Genomic DNA, 21666 nt, shown 5'->3' with positions numbered 1-21666 from the left:
CAAAGTGTTATTTAAAATTATATGGAAGCCACAAATAGTCTGGTATTTTAGGTTTATTACGTATTAGGTCACATTGATTTTTCGAGGATGCCAACTTGCTTGATATTGCTGTCAGTGCTTAGGGTATAACTCGATTAATTCATTGCACATCACTAGAATATTAGCCATTGTCGGAAAATTTTCTTTTGTGTACGGCTTGCTAACAGTTAGAAAATATAATTCTTAAAATAAGTGCAATCTTAGTGAAAAAGCAATCACGACCAAGAACATTAAGTTTGTTCTTTTCAATACATTAAAATAAAAGGTAAGCGTAGCGTTATTTCAAAGCATTTTTCGCGAAATATGTGGGTAGAAATACTGATTTTTTTGCCGCTGTCAAAGCCGGTCCCAGATGCAAGGTGGAAACAGGGTGCTTCAGTAGGCAAAAGAAAGCTAAAGACTGTGTGCATCTTTTGGTTCAATTTGTGCGTGCTTGTGTTTATTTTTGTAGTAAAATGCGTGGACGCGGCAACTATATTCCACGTGGAGGCGGAACTATGCGCGGCGGTGGTGGCTATTACAACAACCGCAATTCCAGCAATTACGTGAACACGCGTACGCAAGGAAACTATCGTCCCAACAACGGACGATATGAGAACAACTATCATCACAACAATCGCTATAGTGGTGGAAACAATAACAACTCCAACAATGACCATTACGATAATCGCAACCGCGATAAGTTTAACAACCATCATAACTCGAGCACTGGTGGACGCTACGACTCAGGCTCTTCCCACAAGCGTAGCTATGTAAGTTGTGATTAATACGATATTTAAATCTCAGCTCTAACATAAAATTCTATATCTGGGTAAACAGGATTCTTCACGCGATCGTACTGATGACCGGAAACGTCCACGTCAAGACGTAAGTTCAAATAAGACCTAACCAAACATTAATATGCCCTAAAAAAAAAAGTAAATCCCAAAAATTTTAGGTTTCTTAAAGATAATTGTGTATATATGTACAGTTGTCTATGTCTGTGTAATTTTAATGAGTTTCCAAATATTTATAGCACTATTTATGAAGGTTTAACGCCGGATGGAAATGCATACACGTAAATGGTAGTGCTCTCAAAGTAGTCAGATTAAAAGACTTTGAGAACGAAAGAACTCAATTTGTATTGCATATATATTATACATTATAAATAGCAGCAGCAGAAGCAGCAGCTACGCATTATAGCAAAGATTTTGCCAGAGCGATCAAGATATATGTATTAATGCATATATTGTACAGCCACGGCTGAGATTGAACTTGAACTGTGAATGAGACCGTGTGTCTATATCTCATGTATTTATATATATTTTAATGCCTGAACAATCAGACAATTTCTCCGTTCTAAACAACAGATATATATCTATATACCTATAAATATATATACATTCGATATGTATATTTGTATAATCAATCCATCTAAAATAGCTAAAAATATAAGGTTTGTTCAACATGCTACTACTACTACTACACACACTTGCTGCCAGGATAATGATTATTGCATTTGAGATAACCCAATTTATATATATAACTATATAAAAATACATATATAGCAATTCTTTATCATCCACAAATCAAGAAATTTCTATGTATATCTATATGTATTCGAATATCAAATCAAAAAAAAAAAAAAAAAAAAAAACAATGCTCCTCTACACTCCTTCCTACTCATCAATCGTCATAGGATTACCGTCGCACTTCGTCGTCAAATGATCACAACGATCGCCCATCGTCTTCATCGCAGAATATGGGCTCATCTTCGTCCAGTTACCATCAACGGAACAGCACCGTCGGCGCTGGTGGTGGCGGTAGCTCAAGCTCGTATAGGCCACGAGATGATTCTGGCAGCCAGCGGCATCAGCGTGATTCATCGATGGGTCCGCCAAAGCGGCCGCTGTTGCGCAGTGTTGCCGGCACAAGTTATATATCACGGCCGCGGGGCTCAATGTCCATACGCGGCGGCATGATTCGTAACAACATGCGCGGCGTTGGCACCATGAGGATTGTGCGTCCGCGCCTCAACGAATCCAATGATTTGCGCACCATGCGCCGCCAGCTGCTCTACGCACAGCAGAAAGATCGCGCTCGTCTGCTCAAGATACAACAGTTGAAAAGGTAATTAGACAAAAAGTTAAACAAACAAAACAAAAAAATTAAAAAAAAAAGATTCAAGTGGTATTTAAATATTATATTTAAATAAATCCTATAAAGTCAAAGCTGATGATAGTTTACAGTATGCCATGTGCCAATGAAGTGCGAAAAGAGCATCTGATACATTTGGCTATATGTGTAATATGAACACTCTATATCAATATAAATAATATGCCACATTTGAGTGTGTGTTAAAAACTGTTATTGGCTAAATTCAGAAATTAAAAGGGTTATTTAAAACACCATTATTCTATTGAGATACTAGAAAGAGAGATTTGAGATATTGTAAAGTGTATAAACATGTAGAGAATCAAATTAAAATAACCAGCGACACCCGACACTATGTAACAAACTATTTTGTTAGCTTACATCTTAATTGTATACGAGTACTTACCACATCAATTTGCATTTATGCCTTACCCCTTCACCACAAAACAAAAAAAAAAAAAAAACAACAAACAAAAATTCAATTCGAATTCCCATGTATAGCTCGTTGCGGCGCCAACGCCAGGCAGTGAACAGCAGCGATAACTCTAGCGACAATGATGACTCTGATAACGCTGACAAGGGGGACGATTCTGATAAAAAGAAGATCAAGAGCAATGAAGATGGTGGCGAAGAAGACGAAGACGACAATAAAGATGGCGCTGATGGAGAAGAGAAGAAGAGCGAATCGACTAAAAAGTCGCCAAGTAAGAAACGTAGCAGCAAAACGGCAACTGATGATGCCGAGGGCAAGTCACAAGATGACAAGGATAAAGACGATGGCGATAACCAGGAGCAAGATGATAACAATGACGCGGAGAAGAAAAAAACCAAAGTTGGCACCGATGATGATGATGATGCTCATGAGGAGGCGGGTAAGGGCAAGACCGAAGAGTCCGGTGACAATGCCGATAAGCCCAAAGAAAAGGGTAAATCCACGAGCACTGCTGAAAAGTCAACAGGTAAGAAAAAAGAGAAAGATGGCGATGACAAGGACTCCAAGTCAAAGAAGTCGTCGTCCAGCAAGAAGGATCGCTCATCGCGCAAGGACAAAGACGAAAGCGATGACGATCGCAAAGAGCGTCGTACAACCTCTCGTCATCGCGACGATGAACACAATGTGCGCAAGCGCACGTTTATTAAACTTACCTGCGTGCACTGCCGCATCAAGTGCGTTACCTTCAAGGTGGGTAGAGACGGATTGGTATAATCACTACAGATACTTATTTAGATATATTCCACAGGAATATCTTTATCACTTGAACTCGCGCACACACAAGAATTCGATGCGTACCGTTGCATTACGTCAGCGCGCAGATTTGCAGCGCATGCGCGCCCGTCAACGCACCACACAGCGTGAAATCGAGGAGAACAGCAAGGAAGAGTACGAGTCGCGTTATTGTCGTCTGTGCCGTTTAGCTTATCGCCAGCCGAAGAATCTGCATCAAGCCTCAGAGCATCACAAGACGATCAAGAAGTTCCTGATGCCATACTGTGGCTCCTGTCACCTGGCATTTAAGAACGCCATGCTTTATGAAAACCATCGCTGCTCGTTGGAGCACATACGAGTAGGTGGTAAAAGGCAGTATATCGTAATTAAACTAATGATAATTTATTCCTGCAGAACAAAGCCCGCAATGATGAGTCTGGTTCGGAGGACAGCGTTGATGAGCGTGAAATTGATTTGAATAAATTCCTTACCGTTGATTCGGTAGGCGAGATCGATGACGACGCCATGGATGCTGATGTTGATGCAATGCTGCTTGAGGCTGAAACCGCGCAGAAGAGCGCTGACGAAGAGACTCGCAAACGTGGCCTGATTGGCCTGGACTACATCAAGGCTGTTGAAGCCTATTACTGCGAATTGTGCAATCATTATTCGCCGAAGCAAGGCGATGATACTCTAGAGACATACTCAAAGAAGCATTGCTTGCAGCATTTGCATGTTAAGAACTATCTGCGCCATAAAGAAGAGACAGAAAAGAAGTCGAAATCGGATGAAGGCGAAGATGATGATCCAGAGGTCGATGAGGAGGGTAATAAGGTACCCAAGGATACTGACGAAGCAGAAGCTGAAGAAGATATTGAGAGGGATGTCAAGGATGAAGATGAAGAATTCGATGGCGAAGACGGTGATGAATCGCATGATGATAAACTATGGGAAGAGGTTGACAAGGATTTGGGCGATCTGTTGGCGGAAGTTAAGCCAATGGGCCAAGAAGAAGAGGAGGAGGAAGATGAATCTGTACTGAATATTGACATTGAAAGGTGACGAAAAATTAGTTTTGATTAATTATTTGTACCAATAATTATATTAAACAACTACAGTGAAAAGAACAAGCTGAAGGATGTCAAAGATGAATCAAATGGTCCCACCGCAGACGACTCTGCAAAGGAAACAAAACCAGCTGCCAAGACAGCAGACAAAAAGCCTGCTGCTGCTGCTACTGCTGCAACAACACCAACCAAATCGGCAACTGCCGTTAAGTCTGAGTCGACAACGGCTAACAAAGCAACGCCTAAAGCGGCCGTGACTAAGGCCAACCGACCCGGCCCGGCCTCGAAGAAACGTCAGGTGTTGGTCAGCTTGAAACGCACTTCAGCCGCAGCTATCAAGGCGGCCACCAACTCAGCAGCTGACTCCAAGTGAGCACGATCTGTCCACCATTGATACACACAAACAGACACACACGGATAACTGCAGTGATTTAGTTGCTGTATAATAAATAAAATAAAAAACATTTGAAATTCAACTTTTACATGCAACTGCAGACAACAATGTGCGGCAAACAGTGCGCGAGGTGCACGTTTAATAACCTTTTAGTTTTGGAAAATTTAACTAAACAAACCGAACAAACCACCTGTGCAGCATGTGGAGCACACTTTTTATGTACCTTTCGCGTCATGTGGCAGCGACGGTAGCAACCTTTCTAAACTGTAAAGCGACCAAACAATGAGCCAGCCGAAAATGTGCTCCAGCTGCCAATTTGCAGGGCAGCTATTACAGAGAGTGTGTTAGTGAAATGGTAGTTGTTTAATTTGATTAAGTGGATTTTTCGATTTCGGTGCCGCCTATTTATCAGATGTATTTATTAACCTTGTGGACGAGACAAGCAGAGACTCCGAGCTGCTGGCTTTTATTTCCGCAACGAGACAATGGCAAGACGGTGGCAATGGCAACTGAAAGGAAAATACATTTCATTTCATAATTTTCGCTCAAATTAACTTTCACTGCATGTCACGTAGGATTGTGGACTGTGGCTGCCAGATGTGGCAACAACATGTCTTTTGCATGTGCCACATTACACAATGTGCCACTTAATATGCGTTAATATTACAGGGGGGCGCCTCTCTCACTCAGCGGCTGAGGCTGTGGCTACGGCTGCTGCTGCTACTGCTGTGCGGTTTATGCAGCTTCCTTTTTATTAAATCAGACAATGTCAAGTTTTGTTGTTTTTTTTTATTTTTTTGATTTGATTATTGCAGCGCGCTGCATTTTTTCGATGCTTGATATGCTGTCCACTTGGTAGACTGCCGAAGCTGTGTCGTTAATCCCTGACAATCTTTCATTCGGCGCTTTGGTGAATTGCATTTCAAGCTGTCGCGAGATTTATGCGCGCATTGTTCTGTGCCACAAATCCGGTTTTTCGATTCGTTTGTTGCCGGCTTCAGCTTCGGCTTTGGAGCTATTAACATTTAATCTGTGGCTCCAACTTGTTTATTTGTTGGTTTCTTACTTTTTGGTGCTTCTATTAAGAAATTGCCACGGCTTTTTTGTTTTTAACGATCTTCCTGTTGCGAGCAGCTAGTTTTTAAAAATCTTTGCTTATTTTGCACTTTGCCACATTTTAAATGCCAAGGTAGCGTCTCATGTTAGTTGAATCAAGTTTGCTAGACTGCAAAAAAGTTTTTTGTTAATGCCAGCGCCAACGCACTAATGGTGTAAATATGCTGTTAAGTTACGCATTTACCGCTGGGCATTGGCATTTCTCATGTGTGTAGCTAAATTGTTGTTGGATTAAACCATTTGGCGACTTCATTGAAATGTCATTTTACAGTGCTTGCATGTCTTAAGACATTATTATTTGCCTTTTTGTGCGGGTGCGTGCCTAATTGCTGGTATTTAAACAAATGCTTTGTTTTGCACATTTTCACATCGTTAAGTATACGTGTGTTGTTTTGTTTATTGTTTATTTCTATTTTTGTTTCTTGTTGATTTCTAGTCTTTTCTTCTCTTGTAAAAGGCCTTGACACTCAAAAGCTGGGATTTGCATACATTTACGTGTGTATTCAAAATGATATCTGTTGTCCAAAATGCTGGTAATGATTTGATTGTACGATCTCAACGGTTTTGTAACGCGAGGTCTTAACTTTTTTCTCATTGTCTACATTTTTTTCTGTATTCAAATGAATGCAATTCAGCCGCAGGTCAAACACTGCTGTTAAACGGCAGCATAAGTATTGATAACAATTAGTAACGTCATCTTAGCCTATCCTTGCCTATTCACAATAGTTTCAAGCTGAGCCTAGACTTACTTACACAACTGTGCATGTACTTGAATTCCACATGTATGCATGCAATTAATTTGTACATGTCCATTCTTATTGCAATGCCTAATGCCCAACTGTAATGTGTGAACATTTCACACGACTCTTTGGCAGCCTTGTGATTGATCAATCAGCATTTAAGGCACGTTAATGCCTAAGAACTTAATTGCTGTGCGACCACAGACACCGACACAACCACAACCACAGGCACAGTCACAGTTAAAACCAGGGCCAGCTGACCCGAGCTTTGGGAAATCCTCAATGATACTTCGTACATTCATTTGCACCAAATGCAGTGGCACACGGTTGATTTTTCCGCTCTTTCCGCATCAGTTTGATTTGGACTTGCATAAAAATATTACATCAGACAGGCAGATAGCAATTATTTTTTTGGCACGCAATTTAAAGAGAGCATGGGATGTGGATGTAGGTGTAGATTTTTGCATAGATACCGCAAGGGCGTTGCCGGTGCGAATAAATAGTACTACTGCAAGATCTAATTAAAGCCAGCCAGGTGCAGCTGCATCTGGGAAAGATGCAGCCAGCACATCTTGCCCATACACACGTATATGCATGTATGCATGTATGCATGTGTGTACATATATCTATGCTATTTTGTTTGTCATATTTTTGCATGCTTCATTCACTCTTCTCACGCCCAAAATGTAAATGAAGTCGTCGGCGTCAGCGTCGCTGCCGTCAAAGGCACCCGCCAGGTGAGGCTTATGGGGGTTTACCTATTGCTAATGCTAAGCCAAAGACGAGTTTACATGCCTCGCTAGTTGCTGCTGTCAGCAGCTGAGTCTTTGTAGTGTGAAAATCTTTTTCTTTTTCTCTCTGTTGTTTATTTTCTATGATTATATTAGTCGACACATACATACATACATATGTATTTATTTTTTTTATATTTATTGTTTAAAGGTTTTTTTTTTGTGCTAAACTCGCTATTTGGGCTGCATTTGCTTTCAGTCGAGTTATTGCAACGCTTTTCTGATTTCTTTCTATTGAAGTTAGAGTCACAGATCTTGTGCAATCAGACTTAAGTGAAGCAATACTTAACTCTTTTATTTTTAGGCACACACGTAGCATGTTAATAGCTTCACCTGTGCCTTTATTTTCTTTCTATGCCCTCTGACATTTTATGAGCTGATTGCATAGACGCCAAAAATCATAATCATAAATTTATGCAAGGTCGCTGGCAACATACGGAGATCAAGCTGGCGCTGGAAATGCAAGCCATGCAAGCATGTCTATCAGCTGTCTGCCCACATTAGCTCATTATCGAATGATGCGGATTGGGTGCATTAAATGCTGTCTGTTTCTGATTTTAATGGGCTTCCACATTATGAGTGCAGAGTGAAAATCAACTTGCCAAGCGTGCGGTACTTAAGGCTTAAGCACATTAATTCATCATATCACACCGGACCCGGCTGCGTTTAATGGAAACACTTGGCCAAAATGAAAAACCAGGAAAACGCAAATCATATAACAATGCGAACCAAAAAAAAAACTCAGACCAAAAATGATCTTTTATGGCCCCGGCGACCCACACAACATGTAATGCCAATCGCAATTGTCTACAGTTGACTGGACGCTACGCTCATTAGCAAATTATAAGCATAGCGAGCGAGAGTGTGCCTCGTGTGTGTGTGTGTGCGTGTGTGTGTTTGTGTGGTCCACGCTTCACTGGAACCCGGATTTAACTACAGATATACTTGGACTCCAATTGAGATAGCGCCGCCGCTGAGCAAATACAGATTTAAGACTCGTCTCTTTGTGGGGGGTTCGCCCGATTGGGCTTGCAATTCATGAATCACGAATTGGTTTATGTTTATAGCAGTTTTACGCCCGACTGGTTTTCAAATAAAACGACTTTACGTCAAGCTATATTAATTGTATTTAAATGTTGTGTGGCAATTGCTTAAATTAGAATGCTCTTTTTTACGGCTCCAGACATTTTAATTAATGCAAAAGCGCTTTTTTTGACATTTATGATTTATGGGATTCGTTAAAGGTTTTTGGGCATATACAAAACTATTGGCAAGCTATAAAGTAAGTTGTAAAGCATAAGCAATAAAATTCATAAATTCTACAAATATATTTTTTTAACAAACTATTTTTATGGGCGTCTATTGACAATATAGAATAGTTCTACTTTGGCAGCCCTCGAAAGTATGCAATGAAATTTTGGATTAAACAGCTAAGATTTTGATAAGTAAAACCTGTTTGCAGTGCGTTTAATCCTAAATTTGATTCTACAATAAAAGTGAAAGTTCTAATCTAAGTCTGTATTAATGCCATGCTGCAGCAATGCTATAGGCTTATCATACCTTATCGTGCTTAATTAAATATGCAATAATGAATTTATAAATATTTCAAATAGGTTTCTAAATTCAATTACTTTAACAATCGTACCTCTATGTTGACATATTTAACCTTAAGTTAAAGCTCCAGTTAAGCCCGTAACTCATATATCACTTACACTTGGTAACTTAGCCTAATAGACGCTGCCATAAGCTCCGTCTTGGATGGCACTTTAATTACGATTTGTCGCAGTTTAATTATACATGTTGGAGTGGTGGTGTCGCCGATAAGCAAAAAGACCGGGTTGTAATTTCCTCGTCTTTATTTCTTAGATTAAAGCTGTGTTGCTCGTATAGCATTAGTAATAAGATGTACATATGTCTCGTCAGTACCAGGAGTGGCAAGTGACAAGTACTCGCGAGACGAAGTAGCGGGCGCTAAGTACCGCGAACCAGTAGGAGAACTGGGTGATGTTATTAACAGAATGCTGTTAACAACATAACAGTGTGCGGTGCGGGAGGAGCAATTCTTGTTAATGGGATCTGGCATTAACATACTCCCCCCCCCTTGCAAGGATTGCAAATTAAGACGTCGTGTCCAAGCTGGAGACCTCTTGCTGTGCGGATCAAGGTCGTCAGCGGAGCTGTGACCGCCTGTTTAGGAGTCGAGGCGGAGAGACGTGCTGATCCCTGGAGATGCAGGAGCGTGTGGTGATTCTGGCCACACGTTTTGCAACGTCCCTTGCTTCGGCAGGATTGCCCGGAGTGCTCGTGAGCCAAGCAGTTCGTACAGTACTTATGTGTAAGTACCGCACGCATCCGCTTCTCCCCTGAAAGGCCCAGAAAACGCTGGCAATCCCGGAGACCGTGGGCTCCTGGGCACACGCGGCACTGGAAGGAATTGGTACCGCGTGGCTTGCTGCTTTCTGATGACGGCGTCTTTATCTGGAAGATCGAATGAGTTGGAGGTAGAATTACTTGCTCGTTAGGACACAACATGGAGGTTAGTTTGACAGCACAAGGAGGACGAGGATCGGGTTGGAATGATGGGCCTGAATGAAGAATATCATTCAGTGCTGGACGAAGAGCCTTGAAACCGACCCTCACTTTCGGAGTGGTGCTGTTTGGAGCTCGGAATGGAAGAGCTTCGTCAGATGATACGGTTGGCGGAGACTCAAGTTTCGCCTCTTCCGAAACGGAAACCTGAGTTGTGAAGGAGGAGACCGTTCCTGGTATCATCTGTGAATGTGGGCCTGTCAGTACCCAACCGAAAACAGTCTCCAGACCTATAAGAGGCCCACAAATATTAGGGTGATAACCTCCCTGAATGATAGTCGGAAGGATATCCGCGCCTATCAGGACATCAATTTCCGCACTCTTGTAGAACTCGGGGTCAGCTAGCTGAATTTTCGGAAGTTTGTTTAACAAGAGTTGCGGAACTGGGGACGAAGGGATGTTACCAGCCAGATTTGGAACAACGAGAGCAGAAGCCTTGATTCGCATTCTCGGTTTCAACGGAGAGCCAATATCAAAGTTGCATACCTTGTGTGCCTCAGCTGTCACTGCTTGGTTCAGGCCGGAGACCTGAGTATGCACGGACTTGAATGGCAACTTGATTTTTCGGAACAGTCGCTCAGAAATGAAAGTCGCTTCGGACCCTGAGTCGACTAAAGCACGGGCGGGATAAGTTGCGCCGAAATGGCATATATTAATCACCGCCGTGCCGAGGAGGACACCTCGTGTGTTGGCAGCCAGATACGTTTGGACGTTGGACATAACTGGAGTACGAGTCGGAGCTATAGCTGTTGCGGAGGCAGCAGCGGTCCGAAGAGTATTGTCCCTATGGAGTAGGGTGTTATGTCGACCATTGCACGTGAAACAGTTGTGAGTACTGGTACACTCTCGTAACTGGTGACCTTTAGCGAAACAGTTTAGACAAAGCTTCTTCGATTTTATGTAAGTTTCTCGTTCATGAATGGGTAGTTGGAGAAACTGATGGCAGAATCGGATTGGATGATTCTCTCTTGAACACAGATCGCACCTTGTGCCGATTGTGTCCACTTGCGTTCTGAACGAGTTCAGTCGTTCGGGAAGGGCAGGGTTCGCAGATCTCGGAATTGAGTTCGGAACTTTTGGAACAGAACGGTCACCTTCCATAGCTTCAAGAGCACGAGCGCGCTCGCTAAGGAAGTGACTGACGTCCTGCCAGGCTGGGATTTCTGTTTTTCGTTTCAATGAATGCTCCCAGAGAGATCGAGTTTGTTCCGGCAAATTTGAAGTGCACAGGAACACAAGAATGCAATCCCAACTTTCAGTGGATATCTGAGCATGCTCGATTGCCGTGACACATCTGTGCATAGTGCTATGCAACTCTCTGAGAGCCGAGCCTGACTCCTTGGTGATCTTGGAAAGGTTGAGAAGAGTTTTAAGCTGGCTGTTGACTAACAGCCGCTTATTCTCAAACCGATCACACAAAGAGACCCAAGCCGATGCAAAGCCGTCGTTTGTGAGAGGATACTCTGCGACTAGTGCGTTTGCATCGCCTACTGTTTTTGAATTAAGGTGGAACAGCTTTTCCACCGGAGTTAAACACGGATTGTTTATGTAGATCGCAGTAAAAAGATCGCGGAATGTTGGCCAGCGCAAGTAGTCGCCGTGGAACACTTCCATGTCAACGGGTGGAAGGCGACAGCCTTCAGACGTGGCGAAAGGAGCGGACATAGGAGCGGGCGGTGTACTCGATGCGGAAAGTGCGTCGATCTGTACACCCAGACGGGTCGTACACCGCTCGTAGACAGTGTAGCAGTTGTCGAATTTGGCCTCCGTGGCTTCAACTTCGCCACTGCTCGCCCCTTGGCTCAATGCTCTGGCACAGACCTTATATTGCTGCTCAGCATCATCCCACAATGCCTTGACCCGATCTCGACGGATCTCGAAGGCCCGGAGCTGAGCCGCCTGGGTGGCATTAGAGTCTCCGGGACCGTCAATGCGCGACTCAAACTTGATGAGCCTATCCGCAGCCGAGATGAAGTCAGACAACGACATTTTAGACGGACTGGCGGGCTTTATACTGGATCGGGTGACGACCGGACTACGCTTGAAAGTGCTGCTTGTCTGCGGTTTCCCGGACGGAATGGGTGATGCAGAGGCACTGCGCTTGATCAGACGCGAAGCTGGTACACTAAGTTGCGCTCGACCCGAACGATCAGACATGGATGCTAACTAGAAGTTAGCTGCTGGAAATTTCTGATATGGAGACAGAAATTCACTCAAAGAGCAAAGTAATTCAGTTGACAAGAGCAAGAAAGTTGTCAACTGAACGTAGAGCAAATTGGAAAAGAATTATTGCCTTGTTAAGCAAGTAAAGCGAAAACAAAGAAGAAGAAGAGGCAAAAAAGTTTAATTTATTTAATTAGGATAAATTAAATAACCAAATTCTTAATTTGAAATTCGACTTTGTAATTAATTATTGTAATTAGGATAAATTTAATAATTAAAAGGGTGGCTTTATATTTAGCTTTACAATGGCTCTTTGAAATACGATAAATACTGATCGTGACACAACTATCGTCAGAAATTGTGGCGGCCGGTGATAGTTATTGAAAATGTTATCGATACTAGTGACGATCTCAGCTGCTTGGACACAAAACAAAACAACCAATTTAACAATTTAAGTTTATTATTTTGTAAATGTGTCGTGTATATGTATGTGGAAGTTGCAATTGTGAATTTACATATATGTTAATTGTGTTGCTTGGCTATTTGTACGCCATATGTTGTCATATGTGCATACATGGATGTGTATGTATGTATGAGCGTATGTTCGTACAAACAGAAGAAAGCGGACACACAATTAGCAAATAGATAAATAAAACAAGTAGAAATAATTATGCTTGGAGGATTAATTATTAAATTGCAAAATAAAACTATTAAAAATAACAAAGGATATTGAGTTTTATTTAATAGTTAAGCGAGGAGCATGTACATATATATGTATGTATATATGTCACTCTGCAGCCGGCGACTAGTTATAAATATGAGTATGTGCGGATGTGTGAAAAGCCAGAATATGTAAATAAATTTATTAAACGATCAACAAAGGATATTGTTCTTCTCGTGTTAATAAATATTAATCGGATTTAAACACAGCTTAATACATATCTATATATATAAGAATATATACATATAGGCATGTAGTCGAAATATTGCTAGATTAGTACATATACATATATGTATATACAAGGGAAGGCGGATGAGAGGTGCCAGTGTATTTATGCATATATATATGTATGTACTACTCTAGACAATAATGGGGTACTTATCTCGACGGCCAATGGAATGCTGGTGTGAAGGTGGATGAAGATCCGGCTCGAAGGACCAAATGTTGGAGTGGTGGTGTCGCCGATAAGCAAAAAGACCGGGTTGTAATTTCCTCGTCTTTATTTCTTAGATTAAAGCTGTGTTGCTCGTATAGCATTAGTAATAAGATGTACATATGTCTCGTCAGTACCAGGAGTGGCAAGTGACAAGTACTCGCGAGACGAAGTAGCGGGCGCTAAGTACCGCGAACCAGTAGGAGAACTGGGTGATGTTATTAACAGAATGCTGTTAACAACATAACAGTGTGCGGTGCGGGAGGAGCAATTCTTGTTAATGGGATCTGGCATTAACAATACATAAATTAGCCATAATTATTATGGCCAACTATATGATTAACGTATCATAGCCAGGCTCTAGCTGAAAACAATAACAAAAAGTTACGATCCGCACAGTTGACATATGCACGACGACGACGAAGACGACGAGGATTGTGCAATAGCATTGTCCAATGCACATTTCATTAACAAGAGCAACAACAGCAGAAGCGACAGCAGCAGCAGCAACAGCAACAACAACAGCAACAACTGGAAATAGTTTCGCGTAGATTCTGCCAATTAAGATCTTGGCCGATGTTTTGCGGAGTATGTATATCAAATGCATAAGCTAAATGCTAAGGTTGACTACTGTCCAACAGGCTGTCGCGTTAGAAACAATTTATACACATAAAATTTAGAGCATAAAACTGTCGGCCGCAAAAAGCATCAGCCAGAGCAGCAACAGCCACAGCAACAGCAACAACATTCTAGCAATAAAAACTGAATGCAAATGCCAAACTGCGAAGTGCAACAGCAGTTGAGTGCATCAACAGCAATTGCAGCAGCCACAGCAACAGCAACAACAGCAGCAGCAGAAGCAGCAACATCATTAACAACTTCATAATGAGCATTGATTGAAGCTAACTGTTGCACTTCTGCTTGGCTGCTGCAAAAAGTGTTTGAAATTAAAAGCTGTGCAGCCAACAAAAACAAAAAAAAAAAAAAAAGGGAAAAATAAAGAGAAGAAAAATAGAAAAAACTTTAATACAATAATAATAAATAGTAGTAAAAGAAAAGAAGATGTTGCCCATGTTGTTGTTGTTGTTGATGTTGCTGATCGCATCGTTGTTTTGGCTGCTGTTGCTGCTGTCTGCGTCCAGCATGCAATGCAACAATTTCACAAGCAACACGCAGACAACTAAATGACAATGTGAGCAAACCAACAACAACAACAACAACAATGAGCTGAATTTATAATAAGTAAATCCCGTGTTGTTGTTGCTGCTGCTGCTGTTGCCTGCAATTGATCCATGTTGCTGTTGCGCAAATGCTGCAGAGCAACAAAAACAAAAACACACACACAAAAAGAAGAAAGATCTTCAGCTTAATTATCAACTTATTTATTTGGATTGCAATTGTCTTAATCAATTTGTTAAGGATGAGGAAATGGCATCGAGTCTATAATTTGTCAGGCCATTTAAGCGGATTTCCTCAGCGCTAAATTTCACAGCTACCGTGTTAACTTTGACACCAACAGCAACAGCAACAACAACAACAGCAACAACAACAACAACAATCGCAACAGCAACAGCAACAGCAAACCAACAATCGCCCGCACCAAGACAGGCAATTAGGCATTGGGTAAGAGAGCTGGAAATTAAATCGCACTGCAATTGAGCCAAATTGTTGAGAGTTGAGGCTGCTCATGCTGATGCTGAAGCTGAGGCTGGCCCACGCATGCGCTGAAATGTTGATCAATTGCCCGGTGGCAATTGCAAATGTCAAACGAAAGACTTAGGCAGCGAACTTGCCGATTGGGCGTTATTAAATATGCAATGCAAATGCAAATGCAAATGCTTAGCCAAATTTGCTAGCTTGTTAAATGTAATGCGCACAATTTGAGCCAACTAAACAGCAACTAAACACAAAATATGCCCTTTAGCCTCGGCCAGGCCCAGACCCAGGCGCAGGCGCAGGCCCATGCCCAGGACCAGGCCCAGGCCGTGGCTCTGGTTCAATTTAGTGTCACGTTAGCATTTGTTGTTGTTGCTGGTGTTTGGGGCGCAAACGCTTCCAGGCGGCTGCCAAATGCACGGGTGGCCATTAAACAAGCGCCTAACTAGCAGTTGCGGCCGTCAACGTTGAATTAACCAAAGTAGCCCCCTGCAACGTTTGCTTAAAACCCATAGAGAAGTCTATAGAGAAGCTGCTGCTGCCGCTGCCGCTGCCGCTGCTGCTGCTGCTGCTGCTGTTGTCGAACCTTTCTCTTTGTGCCGCCGCAAAGGTCGGCAACGGTTCGTGGCTAGCTTTCGGTCTTAGTCTCGGCTCTGTCTGTGCTGTGGCGGTTTTTTTTTAATAAATACAAGTGTTGCCCGCACAATGGCAAAGATTCGTTTGTCGAACGTGCAACGCGCGCGATCAAGACTTTTGCTCCGGCTGCTGCTGCTGCCAATAGATACTTAAGGCAGGCTACAAAACAAACGGTAAATCGTCGCCAATAACATCATCAGCCACAACTTATGTTGGCTATACACCAGCCTAATGGCAGTCAATAGCGTGAAGGCTGCTGTGATTCAAGACGCGTGCGCATCGAAGGATTAAAATCGACAATTTTGCAGTTTATAGTTTTTTCAATTTCACGCATTATGTGTCGAATCTTCACTTCTATTATATAACTCTTGGCTCTTAATAAGCAAGCGTATAACGTTCAGTGTTCATTGTGTGTTTTCTGTGATTTTCAATACTGTTTGTTTGTCTTGTCTTTGTCTTTTTGCAGTTAGCCATGTGTTTAATGCAGTAATCCGTTTTTGCGAGCATTTTTTGTCAAGGAAAGCGAAACAAAACATCGCAGTGACTGTGAAAGTAATAAAAAACAACAGCAACTACAACAGCAACAGGCAACTGCAAAAGATATTCAATTACTAGTCCGTTGCAGCAACGACACAAAATGAGAATTCAAATATTGGCTCTAACACTTTTGCTGGGTAAGTCAAAATCAAATACGGAAATTAACTGAAATCGTGCAAAAGCGAAAATATGGGAAGATCCCCACTATTTTTTTTCTTTTTTTTTTTAACTGAGAAAATTGCTAATTGAAGGTTGATGTCATTTATAATGTTTTTTATATGCATATTTTTTCATTGCATAAAATATTAGTTAGTTTTTGTGAATGTCAGATCAATACTGCATAATAAATAAGATTTTGCAAATATATTTGGAATTAAAATATTTATATATAACTTTTATATATATATAACTATATAACTTTTTAAACAGATTTGAACATAAAATTCGTTTAGTACTGTGCTTAAATATTTTTATAGAAGTCATATATCATTCAAGAGATCAGAGCTGTACATAAATATATAAAAGTAGTCAAGTCAAGTTAGGCAAGTACTTAAGCACATACAGCATATAGAAGTAGTCAAGTCAGCTATATAAAAAAGTGCTTATTGAGATATGTACGCAATTTCACATATACTACATCACAATAACTATTATTAAGTGCTTTAAAAATAAGTCCTTTATTGTTTATTATAAGCGTTTACAAAACAACTCAATTATGCCTTTAGTCTGCGCTACTCAAACTGCCTTTGATTTATTTGCCATAAAATGTTATAAACGTTTTATCACTGCATAAAAAGAACGTTTTAATATTTAACAATTGATTTTTTATGGCGTAGTAAATTAACTAGAAAACCTGCTTTTAATTTATAAAAAATATAAGCAACGTGAGCAACAAATAAAATTATGGTAAAAAGTAAATGCCCAACGCAGATTAGTAATATACCTGAGCCCTCTATATATGTAGAGTATATATATATATATATTTATATAATTTGTTTATCTAGTTTCATTGACCTTTAGTTTCCTTTCGAATTAAAAGTGAAAAACTCTCACAAACACACTTTTCACCAACTCTTCTCCTGCCCACACAGGCCTCGTCGTCGCCGGCCAAGCACTCGATGCCAAAGCCAAGAGCGAAGACAGCAGCTCCGCGCAGCTGGAAACGGAAGCGACCAAAGACAAGCGACAGGTGAGCAGCAAGGAGACGCCCATCTATCCGAATCATCGCAGTTCGGCTGCTGAAGCAGCCGCTGACGATCCCGAGGATGGGCAGGAGTCGATCTACGGCAGCAAACCGAACCAGTTCATCATACGCCCCATTGCACCGCATCAGCATCAGCAGCACGAGTCGCATCAGGAGCCGCAGTTGCGTAACTTTGCGGCGGCCAACTCGCGCCCGCACGCTGCTCAGCTGCTCGAGCAGAGCCAAGAGGTGAGTCCACGAGGGGGAGGGCGGGGAAAGAAAGGTCTCCGCACTCGTAGTAGTGGGTCAATATTTGCTTGTCTCTTTCGTCAAAATTTGTTCGCTTGGGGCGACAGAAGCGTTTGTTAAGCGTGACTCAACCGAATTACACGATTCTTTGCAAAATGCAGGATGTTAAACTGTAACAACAGCAACCGAAACAACAGCAACAACAATAACAACAACAACGATTGCAGCTTGTATTGAATTTGTCAAATTAAGCCTTTCGCTGGCCCCCAGCTTGGCGCAAACCTTGACCAATATTGTGCTTCAATTTTCAACATTTTGGGAACAAATTGCGATTAAAGCAATCGCAATTACCCAAAAGACAATGTTTTTATATTACAAAATGTGCAAGAAAAATGATTGCTGTAAAATGGAAATAGAAAAAAATTAAAAGCGAATATAATAAATGCCATTTGTAGCGGCCGAAATGTAAGTCACGAGCAGCAACAACTAAAAACTAAATAATTGCAAAATTATTATTATTGTGCTGCTCTAACGCGTCAACAACAACAACTACTACAACAACAGCAACATGCCACATCCAACACAATTTGCAACAGCAGCAACTTCTTCTTCTTCTCCTTCTTTTCTGCTTCTTCTACTCGTCGCAGACAATGGCAGGCGTTCGTTGTCTGTCTTTGGCTTCAGTCGTGGGAAGAAAGTTGACATAATGTTATAATCACATCACCCCCCACATCCATGTCTGTCAGTCCGTCTTTCAGTCTCTGCTGATGGCGCCTTGACATGGCTGGGTTTTATTTATTATAATAATGTGAAGCCTATTGCGACGGTAGACACTGCGCAACAGGGTTTGGGCTTTAGATCATCTCATTCGGCTAATTTTAACTAATTTGCTCAACTTAAATTTAAGCAAGAGTTTCAGTTTTGCTCTGTTTCAACTGCGGCTACTTATAAATGCATTGTCTTTCTATGCGATTCTCAGCAATTATGAACTACTTAGACTTTTTTCTTTTGTTAGACTTGTTAGTGTTATAAAAAAAAGTAAGGCTTTCACCATAGCTGAAGCTTGGTATATAGTTAAGTAATCCAATCGACTGTACTATTGACGGCCCAACAGAGAATTGATCTTCACTTCCAGTAAATCGTTTCATTTAAGGCTATTTATATTCCATTTTCATCATATCATATCTATACTCCCTCTCTGTTTCAATTCCATTCACCAGTAGCTGCCTTAGCTCAAGTAGATTTTTTTCTCCTTCTATATCTCTTTCCTTCTCTGCTACTCTCTCCTACGATGGGCTTCATACTGAGTAGCTATCTGTGTGTCTATGGAAACCCACACTCATTTCTCATCATTTTAAAACTTCTCTCTTACTTTCTCACTCCCCTCTCAAGTCCATATTCTTGCTGAGCAATTCTCACGCCTGCACGTTTGATCTTGTTACATCTCTTGCTCCTGTAGTCTAGTGCTGCACATTGACCTAAAACGTTATCGTTAGTTTGTTGCAGAGTGTAATGTAAATAATTTGTTTTATGCCAACGCCGCCACCGACTTGCGCATCGATTGCAACAGCAGCCCAAGTCAAGACCCCGCAACCGTTGAGGTTTCTGTTGTTGTTGTTGTTGCTGTCAGTCGCCGCACAAGTGTTATATAAGTTTTAGATGCCACACGATTCTCACAGCTCACAGCTCACAACTCCGAGTTGATCTTAATAGATGTGGCAGCTGCTTTGTGCCTCTATGTGGAGAGCTCCACATTTAAACGCTGCCATTTGGCTGTGGCATTGGCCGTTGATCTTTCGCACGCCCACCTAGCCGCAAGCTAGCTTAATCGTCATAATTTATTAGACACGCCCTAACGCTTTGTCTCTCGCCCACGCCTAGCTGCAGCACTACGTCTATCTGCAAGATATACAGCGACACCAGCCCAAGGCACTGGCATCTGGGACTCAAGGTAAGACAGCGACACAGTCTCCCAAGAAGGCAACGCCCGTCGCCGAGGAACAGGAGCAGGAGCAGGAGGCGGAGCAGCGTTATGCCGTCTCCATACAACCGCAGCCGGGCTTGAGGGGCGGGCCCTACGCACAGCCAGCATATCAACTGCCCTTGCCGCTGCCTGCACCCCACCATCAGCATCAGCAACAGCAGCAACATCCGCAACAACAACAACAGCAGCAACAATATCAAATCATACCCGAAGAGCAGTTCTTGAAAATACTCGAAGAGGAGCTGCAAGCAAGAGCTTACCATGAGCAACTACGTCAGCAGCAACAACAGCAACATCAGCAGCAGCAGCAACAACAACAGCAACATCAGCAGCAACAGCAACATCAGCTGCAACAGCAACAACAGCGCCAGCCTCCACCTCAGCCCAAACTGTTGCCAGTACACAGCACCGCAGCCACACACAAGGTGCTGCAGCAGGCAGAGCCCATCTTGGGCCTGGGTGGCTATCGGGAGCGCTATGTGGCCGAGCAGCAGCTGGTGCAGCCCAACTACTCGCGCGGCGGACCCAAGTACTTGCCCTTGCCGCAGTCACAGGAGGAGGAGGAGTCGCAGGCGCCTCTGCCACAGCAGCGCCACCCACCACAGCAGCAGCGCCTCATCGCTGCCCTGCCCCCGCAGATTGCCTACTATCAGCCACAGATTAGCTACAAGACGCTGCCCAATCATCCGCTGGCCAAATCATCGCTAGAGAGCGAAATCGAGAAGCTGCTGGCCGCCAACAAACCAGGTTCGGGTCAACAGGCGTTGGCCTACGTGGACAGCAGCAATGAGCCCACGCTGGTGAATCATCAGCAACATGTGACACGGCTGCCCCCTCCACAGCATCCACCGGCACCCACTTCGCACCCGGCACTGCGCCAGCCCAAGGCCTATTTGGCCAGCACTCCCAACTCTCTGCTGGATGCCAACAATCAGCCTTTCGTGCCGTCACTCTTCAAGTTCAGCAACTTCCAGCAACCGACGCCCACTTACCCTGGCCCGCAGCCCGAGGGCAAACGATTGGGGCCTGTTATTTATCCAACGGGCGCGCCTGCTCAGCCACAGCCCTCGCAGTACTACTACCAGGAGGCGTCGCCCACTCCAGTGCCCAAGCCCAAACACTATCGCACTAAGCAATACAAGCTGCCCACACCCTCACCTACCAAGTCCTATGAGAAGGCGCTGCTCTATGCCGACTATGCTGAACGTGCCCCGCCTTCAAGTCCAGCACCCACTAACGCCCACTTCTATCCCAGTCCGCCTGATCCCATCAAGCATGTCTCCCATGGCCAACAACGTGCTGTTGTGCCCACTGTGCAGCCCATTGACTATCCCGCTCATCCGTCGCCCTCACAGTCCAGCATCTATGTTTCCCAGGGCACTGGCATAGCCACGCCCTCCCGTGTCACGCCCACAGCCGCTGCAGTGCACAAGCTGCGAACCCTGGACGAGGTGAAGCAGCTGAACCTGCCCCCACCCAATGGCAAGCCACTCACCCAGGCCGAGTTCCAGGCCCTCGTCGAAGCTGGCTATCCAGTCAAGGCAGTGCCCGTCCCTGTGCCCGTGCCCTATGAGCAGTACGTCAAGGATCATCCCGAGTATCGTAACCATCCGCCAGTAGACTATGCGCATCTGATGCGCCTGGCCACTCGCCAACTCACAGCCCATCAGCATCAGCATCAGCATCAACTGGCCCATCAGCGCGCAGCGCCTTCAGAGCCGTCGGTGAAGATCCTCTCCTCGCCCTCTTCCGCCGAGGCGCAACAGCAGACGGCGACGGGCATTGGAGGCGGCAGCGTCACGTATTTGCAGCGAAGGCCGCGCGACGAACAGGACACTGCTGTCGCTGGCAGCGAGACGAAGGCAACGGCACCCGCTGAGCCAGTGGAGAAGTCCACATAAGACGCGATCCTTTAGTTAATCTCACTCACCCTTTGCCTAGTTTTAAGTATTGTAAAAATGTTTCTGCATGTTCAGCACCTTAATAAAGTTAAATTATAAATAAATAATAATAAAATCTAGTTAGATC

General features: G+C 43.2%; 2 protein-coding genes across 5 annotated transcripts; both read left to right on the top strand.

Moving 5' to 3' along the window:
- Positions 1-123: 123 nt before the first annotated feature.
- On the top strand, positions 124-4922 carry Ciz1 (Ciz1 zinc finger protein). Its single transcript, XM_018006512.2, has 8 exons — positions 124-304; positions 491-791; positions 859-906; positions 1718-2148; positions 2674-3355; positions 3414-3737; positions 3794-4437; positions 4498-4922. Exons 2-8 carry the CDS (start codon positions 495-497, stop codon positions 4817-4819), a joined length of 2748 nt encoding a protein of 915 aa, XP_017862001.2. The 5' UTR covers positions 124-304; positions 491-494; the 3' UTR covers positions 4820-4922.
- A 4345-nt stretch (positions 4923-9267) lies between these two features.
- On the top strand, positions 9268-21654 carry LOC108613212 (uncharacterized). 4 transcript variants are annotated; one of them, XM_089468166.1, is made up of 4 exons: positions 9268-13981; positions 16152-16359; positions 17314-17654; positions 19536-21654. In XM_089468166.1, exons 2-4 carry the CDS (start codon positions 16323-16325, stop codon positions 21537-21539), a joined length of 2382 nt encoding a protein of 793 aa, XP_089324292.1. In that variant the 5' UTR covers positions 9268-13981; positions 16152-16322; the 3' UTR covers positions 21540-21654. The 4 variants fall into 4 exon arrangements, with proteins under 4 accessions (XP_089324292.1, XP_089324293.1, XP_017862002.1 ...); XM_089468167.1 differs by lacking the exon at positions 9268-13981 and adding an exon at positions 15028-15858 and having other exon boundaries at positions 19542-21654; XM_018006513.2 differs by lacking the exon at positions 9268-13981 and adding an exon at positions 15030-15858.
- The last annotated feature ends 12 nt before the right edge of the window (positions 21655-21666 follow it).

Source organism: Drosophila arizonae, chromosome 4, assembly GCF_054131065.1.
Source record: "Drosophila arizonae isolate 15081-1271.41 chromosome 4, UAZ_ARI_1.0, whole genome shotgun sequence".
NCBI lineage: Eukaryota > Metazoa > Arthropoda > Insecta > Diptera > Drosophilidae > Drosophila > Drosophila arizonae.
This window is presented reverse-complemented; position numbering and strand designations above follow the sequence as displayed.

Bases quoted from the DNA above. Each gene is read 5' to 3' on its own strand.
- Ciz1 (XM_018006512.2), top strand. From the start codon at position 495: ATGCGTGGACGCGGCAACTATATTCCACGTGGAGGCGGAACTATGCGC. The intron at 907-1,717 runs GTAAGTTCAAAT...CAATCGTCATAG, and splicing joins GGAAACGTCCACGTCAAGAC to GATTACCGTCGCACTTCGTC. The intron at 2,149-2,673 runs GTAATTAGACAA...TCCCATGTATAG, and splicing joins AAGATACAACAGTTGAAAAG to CTCGTTGCGGCGCCAACGCC.
- LOC108613212 (XM_089468166.1), top strand. From the start codon at position 16,323: ATGAGAATTCAAATATTGGCTCTAACACTTTTGCTGG. The intron at 16,360-17,313 runs GTAAGTCAAAAT...CTGCCCACACAG, and splicing joins GGCTCTAACACTTTTGCTGG to GCCTCGTCGTCGCCGGCCAA. The intron at 17,655-19,535 runs GTGAGTCCACGA...GCCCACGCCTAG, and splicing joins TGCTCGAGCAGAGCCAAGAG to CTGCAGCACTACGTCTATCT.